General features: G+C 38.9%; 2 protein-coding genes across 2 annotated transcripts; both read left to right on the top strand.

Annotated features, from left to right (window-relative positions):
* Nucleotides 1-6,245: 6,245 nt before the first annotated feature.
* LOC111193719 (zinc finger protein 585B) lies at nt 6,246-8,319 on the top strand. The gene is made up of 2 exons (XM_049479927.1): nt 6,246-7,685; nt 8,166-8,319. Exon 1 carries the CDS (start codon nt 6,249-6,251, stop codon nt 7,680-7,682), a length of 1,434 nt encoding a protein of 477 aa, XP_049335884.1. The 5' UTR covers nt 6,246-6,248; the 3' UTR covers nt 7,683-7,685; nt 8,166-8,319.
* A 6,016-nt stretch (nt 8,320-14,335) lies between these two features.
* Nucleotides 14,336-15,527, top strand: LOC125802289 (zinc finger protein 781-like). The gene has a single exon (XM_049479929.1). The coding sequence runs from the start codon at nt 14,435-14,437 to the stop codon at nt 15,404-15,406; it is 972 nt and encodes a 323-aa protein (XP_049335886.1). The 5' UTR covers nt 14,336-14,434; the 3' UTR covers nt 15,407-15,527.
* Nucleotides 15,528-17,250: the final 1,723 nt, after the last annotated feature.

The raw sequence follows: 17,250 nt of genomic DNA, 5'->3' as shown, positions 1-17,250 counted from the left end.
TAGTTTTTTAGAATTACTTTTACAGTTTTCTAGCTGCTTATAAAACTTTTTTTCAATATTAGTGAACCTTTTCAAGCCAAACTTTTAAAATTAACAGTGTCCTTATTTTCCATAACACGTCCACCAGAGACAAATTGTTTCTGCACAGTATAATTTATCAAAACTAGTAGAAAATAGTTTGTACTAAAGCCTCACTTCTTACATTTCGCTGCTGTTCCCCCAATCAGAACAGAGCTGTGGTTTGTTGATACACATCTGTTCTCTGGTTTTTAATCACAGTTTTTTTCATGCATCTTGGCATCATGTCCTCCTCCACCAGTCTTACACACTGCTTTTGGATAACTTTATGCTGCTTTACTCCTGGTGTAAAAATTCAAGCAGTTCAGTTTGGTGGTTTGATGGTTTGTGATCATCCATCTTCCTCTTGATTATATTCCAGAGGTTTTTAATTTGGTAAAATCAAAGAAACTCATCATTGTTAAGTGCTCTATTATTTTTTCCAGAGCTGTATAATTTGACAATCAAGCCCAATTTGGTGGGAAAACCGCGGACCTGGCAACTCTGCTGCTGAAGCTCCACAGGGTGCTTTGGTTGCTGTGGGAGGAGGTGTAGAAGGTGGGGGTTGTTGGGTTTTGGGTGGGATTAAAAGAAAACCCCCCACTTCCACATTCTTCCATGTTGAGATGGTTCCAGCATGGTGTTGCAGTTCAGTCGGGTGAAACTCTGCAACTGTGATTCCAGAAACTCCAGTAAAGGATTCGAGGAGCAGAAGATCTGGATTTAATCAGCAGAAGGAACACAAACAGATGAACTGGTGAAGGTATAAAACTTTTTCACTCTTTACTTTACATTTACACTTAGAGATTTAGACAAACAGAAACTCATTGTAAAGGTGCTGAACAATAGCAAAATATTCCAGGGACTGTTTGATGACTCTCTTTGTTTTCTCTGCTTTATTTAAGATTTACAGGATGTTTTGGCTAATCAGAAACTCTGATAATCAGTTTTAGCAACTTTTATGCAAAACAGAACTTTATGGTATGGCATTAATGGTTAGCACAAATTTTAGTGCTAAAAATGGCATGTTTAAGTTCATTTTTACACACTTAACTCGGATAAAGTAAACAGAATAAAGTGTTCAGTATTATTTATAAGTTCTGGTATCTATTTAATCATTTAACTACCTTCTAACAAACAGCTAAACTATACAAGATGCTTGATAGCTAAGCTAACATTATTTAACTTAGATTTAATAGCTAGCTGTTTGTTATGAAACAAAAAAGAATGACTTTCCATCTCTGTGTTGATTCTAAGTTAGTAAACTAGCTAGCTTCATTTGATTAAATGGCACTGCTGAAGTACATTTGTGATTAGAACAGCATTTCTGAGGTAGGTACATCTATTTATGACAAAACTAGACTGTTAGCTAAATATGTAACAAAAATAACATAGCTAAAGTATATGTATGACACATTTTTTATGCAATTTATGACTGAAAAGGTAAGCTTATTAAATGTTTATTAGAATGCTAATACTGATCTAAATCTATGGCTAAAACTGCTTTGTTGGAGTAGCACACCTTAGGTAAATTTATTGCTTTTATTTATTTAAATATGACTGCTAAGGTACTGTAAATGTAAGTAGTAGGAAAAATGTTTAAAAAAAAGTTAAAATTGTTGCTCAGTCTTCAAAATAATGTTTTTTTTTTTTTTTTTTTGGGGGGGGGGGGGGGGGGGCTATAACATGCCCAAACACAGTTTATGATGCCTATTTACACCCCTGTTATTTTGCCGCAGAATAAAATGTTATGAGTTTAATTTAAAACTGTATTTTCTAAATCCCAAAAGAACCCATGGTGATATTGATGTTTCATAGACCCTTTAAAAACTGTGTAAATGTCTTTACAGCATTTTATCCATCATTTACAATGTTTACGTACTAAACCTGTTGATAGCATTACAGGGCAGAATGTGTGTTATTTTATCTAAATGTATTTACAGAATGTAGGTGTGCTGAATTAGAGCTGCAGACAAAAGTAGTTCAGTTTAAAAGTGTATTTTTTTTAATTCTGCTGTACTGTTCCAACCAATGGACAATTTAGATACTTTATCTAAATGTTTAACACTACATTTAACTACTGTACCTGTAACTACAGACAGTATTTTAAAGTATGTTAACATACTAGTTATTAAAATACTAGTTATGGCATTGTTGTACCTTAAAATAAAATAAAAGAGACAAGGGATAAAAGAGCTGTTCCATTAATGTATCTCTAATTTTTAAATTGGAATCAATATTTAGTAATAGGCCTGGGATTTTAAGGGATAAAGATATTTTGGGATTGGCCAGTTTACATTTTAAAAGGCTTTATTTTTCTTATTATTTTTAATTTTTTAAACGAAAAGATTGTGTAACACACCAGAGGTGTCACTTCTACTTCCTGCCTCTAGATGGCAGTAACGGCGTCTGCTTACCTAAACTGCAGCAGTGAAGAAGAGATTTGAAATAAGTAGGAAAACAAGTGTTTGTTGTTTTGTTCCTTCAGTCTGCCCCCTTTTTTTTGAGATATCTCAGGATTTTAAGCTCACAGTAAGTTTTTTTTTTTTATTATTAATGTAAGGACGTTTTTGCACATAGAAAAGAAAGATTGTTGTATTATTTTAAATATAATATTTGTAGATTGTATGTTGGTGTTTTGCACAGAAGGGGATTTAAATTGTGCCCACCCAAAACCTTCTCCTCTTCCATAATTATACATTTAAAGAAGAGGGCATTTTCATGAACACTTAGAATAACTTTCATGGATAAAGTGCTTTACCTACGAACAACCAGTGAGCTTGATCTCTGTTTGATTTATATATTCCCTCCATAATTATTGTCACCCCTGGTTAAGAAGTGTTCTTTAGCGTCTAATATTTTTTATTTTTATTTCGTTTTTAATTAATATAGGACAACAAGCTTTAATAAAAGTGCCTTTATTTAAATGTGAATTAAAATCACATGTTAAGAATACATATTTTAATTAAAATGAAATAATTTGTGCCACAATTATTGGCACCCCTGGTTTTAGTACTTTGAACAACATCATTTTGCCATTAAGACTTAAGCATTTAATCTTCTCCTATAACTCTTCACAACCTGGAAAGACAACAGAAAGAGGGATCTTTCACAATTCCTCTGTAAACAACCTCTTTAAATAATCCAGAATCCTGTGTAGCTCCAAATTTATACCCCAGGGAAACAGGAAGTGATGAATACTAATTAAAGGGTCCTAGATACTTTGATCCTCTTTGTAAACTGCAGTAGAAATTATATAAATAGTCCAAATAATGGGCACCAGTAATTGTGGAACAGGTCATTTTATGACAAATATTTTTTTTAGTCACTATTTATTTAATTTGATTTTTTTTATTTTAATTTTATGTTTTATATTTTATTATTAAGTGGAAGGTTTCTTTTTTATTTATTTAATTATTTTTTGTGTCTCAATAAGAGTGAGATCATTATAATCTCTATTGGAGCAGTTGTTTTTGGATGAGGGCCGGCTGGTTAATGGCTGGTTTTGAGATGGTGATTGGGGGGGTGATTTAGGGCAGTTAAGTGTAAAATGTGTGATGGGTAAGGGGGTTTAAAAGTGTGAAACACCATTCAGGAGAGAATAACCCCCCCCCCCCCCCCCCAAATCCCTCAAATACAAATAATTAGAATATCTGATGTAAATGTAAGACACGCTTAATACATTTCTAAGAATTATGTCTACATATTAAACTAGTACACTTAAATTCAGAGATCACACAACTAAGTATATTATGTCACACCCTATGTTTTACACCCTAACATAAATAATATATGTGTGTTTACATTAGGTAGCTAGGTCATATGTGTGTAGTTAGAGTTAGCTAGCTAAATTAGTTATAAATTCATTGGCTGACCTAACTTTAATTTATAAGTTATAACTAGCTAACCTATATTAAATTTATGAGTTATAAATAACCAGCTACCCTTGCTTTAATGTATAAGTTATAACTAGCTAACCTTGCTTTAATGTATAAGTTATAACTAGCTAACCTAGCTTTAATTTTAAGTTGTAAATAACTAGCTAACCTAGCTTTAATTTTAAGTTGTAAATAACTAGCTAACCTAGCTTTAATTTTAAGTTGTAAATAACTAGCTAACCTAGCTTTAATTTTAAGTTGTAAATAACTAGCTAACCTAGCTTTCATTTATAACTTATTAATAACCAGCTAACCTACACTACGCAAAAAGACAGCGTATCTGGGGGTATCTATATCCGGAAAGTTTCAAATTCTGTGCATTTCCGGGTATATCAGGAGCATATACGGGGTGGACTGCTTCCAAATACGGAGTGTGTCCGGAATGGGAACATTTCTACACGCGACATATCAGGAATCCGTATATCTATCAAGAAAACCTTTTGTTTGTGCAAATAATTCTGAGTAAATACACAATAAAATGTATCCAAAGATATCTCTGAGTCTAAAATGTTGTCATAATGTATAAGTAGCTCTGGCCCTATGGCAAATGTAGAAACATGTTTTGATGAAGACGTAAGCATTTCTTGACAAATGTATTCCCCAGGATATTGTCCATGTTGTATACTTTGCATATATTGAGCCCTTATATTTCAGGATATTGTCCCAAGTATGATATAAAGCATATATTGACTCAATAAATGTCATGATATTTGCAATAGAAAGAAAAGTACAGAAATGCTTGGATATGGTCCGTATTTTGAACATATACGTACTTGATGAATAGTCAAGATATTTACATATATGCATGCTTTTCGTGCAGTGCTAGCTTTCATTTATAACTTATTAATAACTAGCTAACCTAGCTGTAATTTGTGTGTGTGTGTTAGCTAGGATAAATGTGTGTTAGTTAGCAAGGTTATATGTGTGTAGTTTGCATTAGCTAGCTAAGTTAGCTAGCCTATGTGTGATTTAGTTAGCTAGGTAAAGTGTGTGTTAGTTAGCGTTAGCTAGCTAAGGTAGCTAGGCTATGTGTGATTTAGTTAGCTAGGTAAAGTGTGTGTTAGTTAGCGTTAGCTAGCTAAGTTAGCTAGGTAATGTGTGTGTTAGTTAGATAGGTCAAATGTGTGTTAGTTAGCTAGGTTAAATGAGTGTTAGTTAACTAGGTTATTTGTGTATTAGTTAGCGTTAGCTAACTAAGTTAGCTAGGTAATGTGTGTGTTAGTTAGCTAGGATAAATGTGTGTTAGTTAGCTAGGTTATTTGTGTATTAGTTAGCGTTAGCTAGCTAAGTTAGCTAGGTAATGTGTGTGTTAGTTAGCTAGGATAAATGTGTGTTAGTTAGCAAGGTTATATGTGTGTAGTTTGCATTAGCTAGCTAGCTAGGCTATGTGTGAGTTAGTTAGCTAGGTAAAGTGTGTGTTAGTTAGCGTTAGCTAGCTAAGTTAGCTAGGTAATGTGTGTTAGTTAGATAGGTCAAATGTGTGTTAGTTAACTAGGTTTAATGTGTGTTAGTTAGCTAGTATAAATGTGTGTTAGCTAGCTAGGTTTTATGTGTGTAGTTAGCGTTAGCTAGCTACATTAGTTAGGTAATATGTGTGTTAGTTAGCTAGGATAAAGGTGTGTTAGTTAGCATTAGCTAGCTAAGTTAAAAAAGTTTATTTGTGTGTTAGTTAGCTAGGATAAAGGTGTGTTAGTTAGCATTAGCTAGCTAAGTTAAAAAAGTTTATTTGTGTGTTAGTTAGCTAGGATAAATGGGTGTAAGTTAGCCAGGATTAATGTGTATAAGTTAGCTATGTTAAATGTGTGTTAGTTACTTAGGATAAATATGTGTAGCCAGCATTAGCTAGCTAAGTTAGCTAGGTTATATTTGTGTGTTAGTTAGATAGCTAAGTTAGCTAAGTTGTGTTTTTGTAGTTAGCCTTAGCTAGCCAAGTTAGCTAGATTATATATGTGTTATATAGCTAGAGTTTACTACAGGATGTACTGACCTTAGGGTTAAATATACAACAATTTACAATGTGTTTGTCAGTGTTAGCACTGTTAGTTAACTAGTGTAAAACCAACACTAAGTCGGGTTGTAACAATCATGTTTAGGTTGTGTATCTCGGTAAATGATCTAAAGGTTTAGAGATTCATAGAACATTGTATAATTCGAGTTTCATTTCACATTAAACTCAGGTTTACTCTTCTTTTGTCTTTTCAGAAATGAATGCCATCCTGTTCCAGCTCATGTCCAGCTAGTAAGGTAGGAATTATGATATCCAGAAGAATCTCAAAAACTACTACAGCATGCAGAAGCGTGGAGAAGAGTACAGGCAAGGAGAAAACCTATCAGTGCTCAGACTGTGGGAAGAGCTTTACTCAACTGAGTAATTGGAAAAACCACCAGCGCATTCACACTGGAGAGAAACCGTATCAGTGTTTAGAGTGTGGGAAGAGTTTTAATCAACAGAGTAATCTGAAAAAACACCAGCACATTCACACTGGAGTAAAACCATATCAATGCTCAGACTGTGGCAAGAGTTTTATTGGAAAGAGTGGTCTCGAAGAACACCAGCGTATTCACACAGGAGAGAAACCGTATCACTGCTCAGACTGTGGGAAGAGTTTTGCTCATCAGTCTACTCTCAAACAACACCGGCGAGTTCATAGTGGAGAGAAACCGTATTACTGCTCAGACTGTGGGAAGAGTTTTACTCAATGGAGTCATCTCAAAAGACACCAAAGTATTCACACTGGGGTAAAACCGTTTCACTGCTCAGAGTGTGGCAAGAGCTTTATTGAACAGAGAGAACTTATAAAACACCAGCTCGTTCACACTGGAGAGAAACCGTATCACTGCACACTCTGTGGAAGGAGTTTTACTAAACAGGGTACACTCCGAAGACACCAGCGTATTCACACTGGAGTAAATCTATGTTACTGCTCAGACTGTGGGAAGAGTTTTACTGAATGGAGTCAACTTCAAAAACACCAAATCATTCACACTGGAGAGAAACCGTATCACTGCATAGAGTGTAGCAAGAGCTTTAATCGAGAGAGTACTCTAAGAAAACACCAGCACATTCATAGTAGAGTAAAACCGTTTCACTATTCAGACTGTGGGAAAAGCTTTACTGAATGGAGTCAACTTCAAAAACACCAACGCATTCACACTGGAGTAAAACCGTATCACTGCGCAGAGTGTGGGAAGAGTTTTGCTCAACAGAGTAATCTCAAAAGACACCAGCGTATTCACACTGGAGTAAATCTATATTACTGCTCAGACTGTGGGAAGAGTTTTACTGGGCAGAGTCAACTCCAAAAACACCAAATCATTCACACTGGAGAGAAACCGTATCACTGCCTAGAGTGTAGCAAGAGCTTTAATCGAGAGAGTACTCTAAAAAAACATCAGCACATTCATAGTAGAGTAAAACCATATCACTGCCTAGAATGTAGCAAGAGCTTTAATCGAGAGAGTACTCTAAGAAAACATCAGCGCATTCACAGTAGAGTAAAACCATCTCACTGCTCAGACCGTGAGAAGAATTTTACTCAAGAGAGTCATCTAATAAAACACCAGCACATTCACACTGAAGAAAAATCGTATTACTGCTCAGAGTGTGGGAGGAATTTTATTAAACATAGGCAACTCCAAAAACACAGATGTATTCACACCGGAGAGAAACCAAAGGAGCAACAATAAGAGGTGATCTCGTTCGTGATGAAGTGATTCATTGTCCCGTTTGTTTGATACTATATCATCCTGTTCCTTCCACTCCTTACAGAGTCAGGGAAGTCCGGTCTGAGTGCATGCTGGAAATTGTAGTTTTTGTTGTTTAGTTCAGAGCACAGATGAGGCAGACTGACAGTTAGTTCTGCACTTCAGCTTGGAGGAGTTTTATTTCTTTCCTCTGTAAAAAAAAAAACAGATTCAGTCCTGTTCTGTTGGTGGATTTCCTCCCATAAACAGCCACCACCATGTTTCACGGATGGGATGATGTTTTTGTGCTGGAATCCAGTGTTTCTTTCTAAACATTACACTTCTCATGTAAACCAGATGTTTTACAGATTTTGACCAGTAGGGTTGTAACAATCGTAAATTATCTAAACATGACTAAAACATTGAATAATTATATAAGTTTTATTTCATATTAAACTCAGGTTTACTCTTCCTTTGTCTCTTCAGAAATGAATGCCATCCTGTTCCAAGTCATGTCCAGCTAGGAAGGTAGGAATTATGACATCCAGAAGAATCTCCAAAACTTCTACAGCATGCAGAAGCGTGGAGAAGAGTACAGGCAAGGAGAAAACCCATCACTGCTCAGACTGTGGGAAGAGTTTTAATCAACTGAGTAACCTGAAAAAACACCAGCGCATTCACACTGGAGAGAAACCGTATCAGTGTTTAGAGTGTGGGAGGAATTTTACTGAACAGAGTCAACTTCAAAGACACAAACGCATTCACACGGAAGTAAAACCGTATCTCTGCTCAGACTGTGGGAAGAGTTTCATTAATCAGAGTACACTCCGAAAACACCGATTCATTCACACTGGAGAGAAACCGTTTCACTGCTCAGACTGTGGGAAGAGTTTTACCCAAAGGCCTCATCTTGTAAGACACCAGCGTATTCACACTGGAGAGAAACCATTTCACTGCACAAACTGTGGGAAGAGTTTTACTCAAAAGGTTGATCTCGTAAGACATCAACGTATTCACACTGGAGAGAAACCGTATCACTGCTCAGATTGTGGGAAGAGTTTCACTAAACAGAGTCAACTCCGAAACCACCAACTCATTCACACGGAAGTAAAACCGTATCTCTGCTCAGACTGTGGGAGGAGTTTCACTCAACAGAGTACACTCCGAAAACACCAACGCCTTCACACTGGAGAGAAACCGTATCTCTGCTCAGACTGTGGGTGGAGTTTTACTCATAGGCATCATCTCGTAAGACACCAGCGTATTCACACTGGAGAGAAACCGTATCACTGCACAAACTGTGGGAAGAGTTTTACTCAAAAGGTTGATCTCGTAAGACACCAGCGCGTTCACACTGGAGAGAAACCGTATCACTGCACAGTCTGTGGGAAGAATTTTTCTGATCAGAGTACACTCCGAAGACACCAACGCCTTCACTCTGGAGAGAAACCGTATCACTGCTCAGACTGTGGGAAGAGTTTTACTGAAAAGGTTGGTCTCGTAAGACACCAGCGCGTTCACACTGGAGAGAAACCGTACTACTGCACAGTCTGTGGGAAGAATTTTACTGAACAGAGTACACTCAGAAAACACCAACGCCTTCACACTGGAGAGAAACCGTATCGGTGCTCAGAGTGTAGCAACAGCTTTAATCGTCAGAGTACTCTGAAAAAACACCAACAGATTCACATTAGAGTAAAACCATATCACTGTTCAGACTGTGGGAAGAGTTTCATTAATCAGAGTACACTCCGAAAACACCAATTCATTCACACTGGAGAGAAACCGTTTCACTGTTCAGACTGTGGCAAGAAATTTACTGAACAGAATAATCTCAAAAGACACCAACGCATTCACACCAAAGTAAAACCATATCAATGCTCAGAGTGTAGCAAGAGCTTTACTGCACAGAGTGAACTCAGAAAACACCAGCGCATTCACACTGGAGAGAAACCGTTTAACTGCTCAGACTGTGGAAAGAGTTTTACTCAAAGGCCTCATCTTGTAAGACACCAGCTTTTTCACACTGGAGAGAAACCATTTCACTGCACAAACTGTGGGAAGAGTTTTACTCAAAAGGTTGATCTCGTAAGACATCAACGTATTCACACTGGAGAGAAACCGTATCACTGCTCAGATTGTGGGAAGAGTTTCACTAAACAGAGTCAACTCCGAAACCACCAACTCATTCACACGGAAGTAAAACCGTATCTCTGCTCAGACTGTGGGAAGAGTTTCATTAATGAGAGTCAACTCCGAAAGCACCAATTCATTCACACTGGAGAGAAACCGTTTCACTGCTCAGACTGTGGGAAGAGTTTTACTCAAAAGGTTGATCTCGTAAGACATCAGCGCGTTCACACTGGAGAGAAACCGTATCACTGCACAGTCTGTGGGAAGAATTTTACTCATAGGCATCATCTCGTAAGACACCAGCGTATTCACACTGGAGAGAAACCATATCACTGCACAAACTGTGTGAAGAGTTTTACTCAAAAGGTTGATCTCGTAAGACATCAGCGCGTTCACACTGGAGAGAAACCGTATCACTGCACAGTCTGTGGGAAGAATTTTTCTGATCAGAGTACACTCCGAAGACACCAACGCCTTCACTCTGGAGAGAAACCATATCACTGCTCAGCATGTGGGAAGAGTTTTACTGAAAAGGTTGGTCTCGTAAGACACCAGCGCGTTCACACTGGAGAGAAACCGTACTACTGCACAGTCTGTGGGAAGAATTTTACTGAACAGAGTACACTCAGAAAACACCAACGCCTTCACACTGGAGAGAAACCGTATCGGTGCTCAGAGTGTAGCAACAGCTTTAATCGTCAGAGTACTCTGAAAAAACACCAACAGATTCACATTAGAGTAAAACCATATCACTGTTCAGACTGTGGGAAGAGTTTCATTAATCAGAGTACACTCCGAAAACACCAATTCATTCACACTGGAGAGAAACCGTTTCACTGTTCAGACTGTGGCAAGAAATTTACTGAACAGAATAATCTCAAAAGACACCAACGCATTCACACCAAAGTAAAACCACATCAATGCTCAGAGTGTAGCAAGAGCTTTACTGCACAGAGTGAACTCAGAAAACACCAGCGCATTCACACTGGAGAGAAACCGTTTAACTGCTCAGACTGTGGAAAGAGTTTTACTCAAAGGCCTCATCTCGTAAGACACCAACTTTTTCACACTGGAGAGAAACCATTTCACTGCACAAACTGTGGGAAGAGTTTTACTCAAAAGGTTGATCTCGTAAGACATCAACGTATTCACACTGGAGAGAAACCGTATCACTGCTCAGATTGTGGGAAGAGTTTCACTAAACAGAGTCAACTCCGAAACCACCAACTCATTCACACGGAAGTAAAACCGTATCTCTGCTCAGACTGTGGGAGGAGTTTCATTAATGAGAGTCAACTCCGAAAGCACCAATTCATTCACACTGGAGAGAAACCGTTTCACTGCTCAGACTGTGGGAGGAGTTTTACTCATAGGCATCATTTCGTAAGACACCAGCGTATTCACACTGGAGAGAAACCGTATCACTGCACAAACTGTGTGAAGAGTTTTACTCAAAAGGTTGATCTCGTAAGACACCAGCGCGTTCACACTGGAGAGAAACCATATCACTGCACAGTCTGTGGGAAGAATTTTTCTGATCAGAGTACACTCCGAAGACACCAACGCATTCACACTGGAGAGAAACCGTATCACTGCTCAGCATGTGGGAAGAGTTTTACTGAGCAGAGTGACCTTCAAAAGCACCAAATCATTCACACTGAAAAGAAACCGTATCACTGCTCAGATTGTGGGAAGAGTTTCACTAAACAGAGTCAACTCCGAAAACACCAACTCATTCACACTGAAGTAAAACCGTATCTCTGCTCAGACTGTGGGAAGTGTTTCATTAATCAGAGTACACTCCGAAAGCACCGATTCATTCACACTGGAGAGAAACCGTTTCACTGCTCAGACTGTGGAAGGAGTTTTACTCAAGGGAATCATCTTGTAAGACACCAGCGTATTCACACTGGAGAGAAACCATTTCACTGCACAAACTGTGGGAAGAGTTTTACTCAAAAGGTTGATCTCGTAAGACACCAGCGCATTCACTCTGGAGAGAAACCGTATCACTGCTCAGACTGTGGGAAGAGGTTTACTGAAAAGGTTGGTCTCGTAAGACACCAGCGCGTTCACACTGGAGAGAAACCGTATTACTGCACAGTCTGTGGGAAGAATTTTACTGAACAGAGCACACTCAGAAAACACCAACGCATTCACACTGGAGAGAAACCATATCACTGCTCAGACTGTGGGAAAAGTTTTACTCAAAAGTCTGATCTTGTAAGACACCAGGGAGTTCATAGTGGAGAGAAACCGTATTACTGCAGAGACTGTGGGAAGAATTTTACTGAAAAGAATAAACTCCAAAAACACCGATGTGTTCACACTGGAGAAAAAACAAAGGAGCAACAATAAGAGGTGATCTCGTTCGTGATGAAGTGATTCATTGTCCCGTTTGTTTGATACTATATCATCCTGTTCCTTCCACTCCTTACAGAGTCAGGGATGTCCGGTCTGAGTGCATGCTGGGAATTGGAGTTTTTGTTGTTTAGTTCAGAGTCCAGATCAGGCAGACTGACAATAAGTCCTGCACATCAGCTTAGAGGAGATTTATTTCTTTCAGCTCTTTTCTGTTGGTGGATTTCCTCCCATAAACTGCTGCTTCATCTCGTTTTACAACATTAACTCTTAAAATTTAACTTTTCTTTCAGAATTTACTGGTATAATTCAGAATTCAGTTCATCACAGATACCAAAGAAAATGTCCCAAATTATTATACTGATTATACATTATACAGCCACCACCATGTTTCACAGATGGGATGAGGTTTTTGTGCTGGAATGCAGTGTTTCCTTTTAAACGTTACACATTCTGATGTAAACCAGATGTGTCACAGATTTTGACCTGTAGGGTTGTGACAATCGGGTTCAGATCTCCAATCTCAGCAAATTATCTAAAGATTTTGAAATTTATAAAACATTGAATAATCAGAGATTTGTTTGACATTAAATTCAGGTTTACTCTTCCTTTGTCTCTTCAGAAATGAATGCCATCCTGTTCCAAGTCATGTCCAGCTAGGAAGGTAGGAAATATGACGTCCAGAAGAATCTCCAAAACTACTACAGCATGCAGAAGCGTGGAGAAGAGTACAGGCAAGGAGAAAACCCATCAGTGCTCAGACTGTGGGAAGAGTTTTACTCAACTGAGTAACCTGAAAAAACACCAGCGCATTCACACTGGAGAGAAACCGTATCACTGTTCAGAGTGTGGGAAGAGTTTCAATCATCAGAGTAATCTGAAAAAACACCAACGCATTCACAATGGAGTAAAACCATATCAATGCTCAGACTGTGGCAAGAGCTTTACTGAACAAAGTGAACTCATAAGACACCAGCGCATTCACACTGGAGAGAAACCGTTTAACTGCTCAGACTGTGGGAAGAGTTTTACGCAAAGGTATCATCTTGTAAGACACCAGCGCGTTCACACTGGAGAGAAACCATTTCACTGCACACAGTGTAGCAAGAGCTTTACTGAACAGAGTAAACTCAAAAGACACCAGCGCGTTCACACTGGAGAGAAACCGTATTACTGCACAGTCTGTGGGAAGACCTTTACTCAACAGGGTACACTCCGAAGACACCAACGCCTTCACATTGGAGAAAAAACGTATCACTGTTTAGACTGTGGGAGGAGCTTTAATCGACAGAGTAATCTGAAAAAACACCAGCACCTTCACACTAAGGTAAAACCGTATGTCTGGTCAAAGTGTGGGAGGAGTTTCATTAAACAGAGTGACCTCAGAAAACACCAACGTATTCACACTGAAGAAAAACCGTATCACGGCTCAGACTGTGGGAAGAATTTTTCTGAACAGTGTAATCTCAATAGACACCAATGCATTCACACTGGAGTAAATATGTATGACTGCTCAGACTGTGGGAAGAGTTTTACTGACCAGACTCAACTCCAAAAACACCAAATCATTCACACTGACGTTAAACCGTATCTGTGCTCAGAGTGTGGGAAGAGCTTTACTGAACAGAATGATCTCGTAAGACACCAGCGCGTTCACACTGGAGAGAAACCATATCACTGCATACAGTGTAGCAAGAGCTTTACTGATCAAAGTAAACTCAAAAGACACCTGCGCGTTCACACTGGAGAGAAACCCTTTTACTGCACAGTCTGTGGAAAGAATTTTAATGATAAGAGTACACTCCGAAGACACCAACACATTCACACTGGAGTTAAACCACATCAATGCTCATATTGTAGCAAGAGCTTTACTGAACAGAGTAAACTCAAAAGACACCAGCGCGTTCACACTGGAGAGAAACCGTATCACTGCTCAGACTGTGGGAAGAGTTTTACTGGGCAGAGTAAACTTCAAACCCACCAAATCATTCACACTGAAGAGAAACCGTATCACTGTTCAGCATGTGGGAAGAGCTTTAATCGACAGAGTTATCTGAAAAAACACCAGCGTATTCACAGTGGAGAGAAACCGTATTACTGCACAGTCTGTGAGAAGAGATTTACTCAAAAGTTTGAACTTGTAAGACACCAACGTATTCACACTGCAGAGAAACCGTATCACGGCTCAGACTGTGGGAAGAATTTTTTTGAACAGAGTAATCTCAATAGACACCAACTCATTCACACTGGAGTAAATCTGTATGACTGCTCAGACTGTGGGAAGAGTTTTACTGACCAGACTCAACTCCAAAAACACCAAATCATTCACACTGATGTTAAACCGCATCTATGCTCAGAGTGTGGGGAGAGCTTTACTGAACAGAGTCAACTCCAAGGACACCAACTCATTCACACTGACGTTAAACCGTATCTGTGCTCAGAGTGTGGGGAGAGCTTTACTGAACAGAGTCAACTCCAAGGACACCAACTCATTCACACTGACGTTAAACCGTATCTATGCTCAGAGTGTGGGGAGAGCTTTACTGAACAGAGTCAACTCCAAGGACACCAACTCATTCACACTGACGTTAAACCGTATCTGTGCTCAGAGTGTGGGGAGAGCTTTACTGAACAGAGTCAACTCCAAGGACACCAACTCATTCACACTGACGTTAAACCGTATCTGTGCTCAGAGTGTGGGGAGAGCTTTACTGAACAGAGTCAACTCCGGAAGCACCAATTCATTCACACTGGAGAGAAACCGTATCACTGCATACAGTGTAGCAAGAGCTTTACTGATCAAAGTAAACTCAAAAGACACCAGCGCGTTCACACTGGAGAGAAACCATTTTACTGCACAGTCTGTGGGAAGAATTTTAATGATCAGAGTACACTCCGAAGACACCAACACATTCACACTGGAGTTAAACCACATCAATGCTCATATTGTAGCAAGAGCTTTACTGCACAAAGTGAACTCACAAGACACCAGCGCATTCACACTGGAGAGAAACCGTATCACTGCACAGTCTGTGGGAAGAATTTTAATGATCAGAGTACACTCCGAAGACACCAACGCATTCACACTGGAGGGAAACCGTATAACTGCTCAGACTGTGGGAGGAGTTTTACTGGGCAGAGTAAACTTCAAACCCACCAAATCATTCACACTGAAGAGAAACCGTATCACTGTTCAGCATGTGGGAAGAGCTTTAATCGACAGAGTTATCTGAAAAAACACCAGCGTATTCACAGTGGAGAGAAACTGTATCACTGTTCAGACTGTGGGAAGAAATTTATTGAACAGAATAAACTCAAAAGACACCAACGCATTCACAGTGGAGTAAAACCACATCAATGCTCAGACTGTAGCAAGAGCTTTACTGCACAAAGTGAACTCACAAGACACCAGCGCATTCACACTGGAGAGAAACCATTTAACTGCTCAGACTGTGGGAGGAGTTTTACACAAAGGTCTTGTCTCGTAAGACACCAGCTAGTTCACACTGGAGAGAAACCATTTCACTGCACACAGTGTAGCAAGAGCTTTACTGAACAGAGTAAACTCAAAAGACACCAGCGCGTTCACACTGGAGAGAAACCGTATTACTGCACAGTCTGTGGGAAGAGTTTTACTGATCAGAGTACACTCCAAAGACACCAACGTGTTCACACTGGAGAGAAACCGTATCACTGCTCAGTCTGTGGGAAGAGTTTTACTGGGCAGAGTAAACTTCAAACCCACCAAATCATTCACACTGAAGAGAAACCGTATCACTGCTCAGCATGTGGGAAGAGCTTTAATCGACAGAGTAATCTGAAAAAACACCAGCGTATTCACACTGGAGAGAAACCGTATTACTGCACAGTCTGTGGGAGGAGTTTTAAGCAAAGGTCTTTTCTTGTAAGACACCAGCTAGTTCACACTGGAGAAAAACCATTTCACTGCACACAGTGTAGCAAGAGCTTTACTGAACAGAGTAAACTCAAAAGACATCAGCGCGTTCATACTGGAGAGAAACCAAAGGAGCAACAATAAGAGGCGATCTCAATCCTGATGAAGTGATTCATTGTCCCGTTTGTTTGATACTATATCATCCTGTTCCTTCCACTCCTTACAGAGTCAGGGACGTACATGCTGGGAGTTGTAGTTTTAGTTGTGTAGTTCAGAGTCTGGATCAGGCAGACTGACAGCACCAGGACTGACAATTAGTCCTGCACATCAGCTTATTCATTTCCTCCCATAAACTGACACTTCTGCTCCTTCTACAACATGAACTCTTAAGATTCAGCTCACCCACAGATGTGCTGATATTTTCCTCAGAATTGACTGGTATAATTCTACATTCATTGTTCCATTGTTCTAAGCCATGCTCAACAAATGGCCCAAGTGTGTATACTGATACTTCCGCCACCATGTTTCACAGATGCAATAAGGTGTTTGTGCTGGAATGCAGTGTTTCCTTCTAAACATTACACTTCTGATGTAAACCAGATGTGTCACAGATTTTGACCAGTAGGGTAGTAACAATCGTGTTCAGATCTTGTATCTCAGCAAATTATCTAAAGATTTAGAGATTTAAAGAACATTGTCCCTTTTGTTTGATACTACAGCTCTAAAAAGTTACCCAATAGCAGTGTGTAAGACTGGTGGAGGAGAACATGCCAAGATGCATAAAATAACTGTGAAAGCTGAAAGCTCTTCTTTTTTTTTTTTTTAGTTCAGCCATTTTTTATTTTTTTGGAGCTTGAGGAAGATGTTGTCTTACAGAGAGACCTATGTATATAACATGTCCACCAATTAAGCATACCCTTGTATGAGTGTATTTAAACCAATATTCGTTTGGTTTAATGTCTGATTATGTTACTTTTTAACCCTTTTTATTGATTTGGTGTATTTTTTTTTTTAGTTTAGTTCTTTGCATTTGCTTACTAAGTTTATTAACTTAGTTTATTTCCGCATTTGTTTGTAAATCCTTTCTTTTCCAGTTTTCTACTGGCCTTGTTGTTGTTGTTGTTTTACATTGTTAACTTGTAAATTGAGATTTGAAGTTGTCTTACAAATGCCAAAATGTTA

This window comes from Astyanax mexicanus, chromosome 5, assembly GCF_023375975.1.
Source record: "Astyanax mexicanus isolate ESR-SI-001 chromosome 5, AstMex3_surface, whole genome shotgun sequence".
Lineage (NCBI taxonomy): Eukaryota > Metazoa > Chordata > Actinopteri > Characiformes > Acestrorhamphidae > Astyanax > Astyanax mexicanus.
The sequence above is the reverse complement of the archived record's forward strand: the minus strand, read 5'-3'. Positions and strand labels throughout refer to the sequence as shown.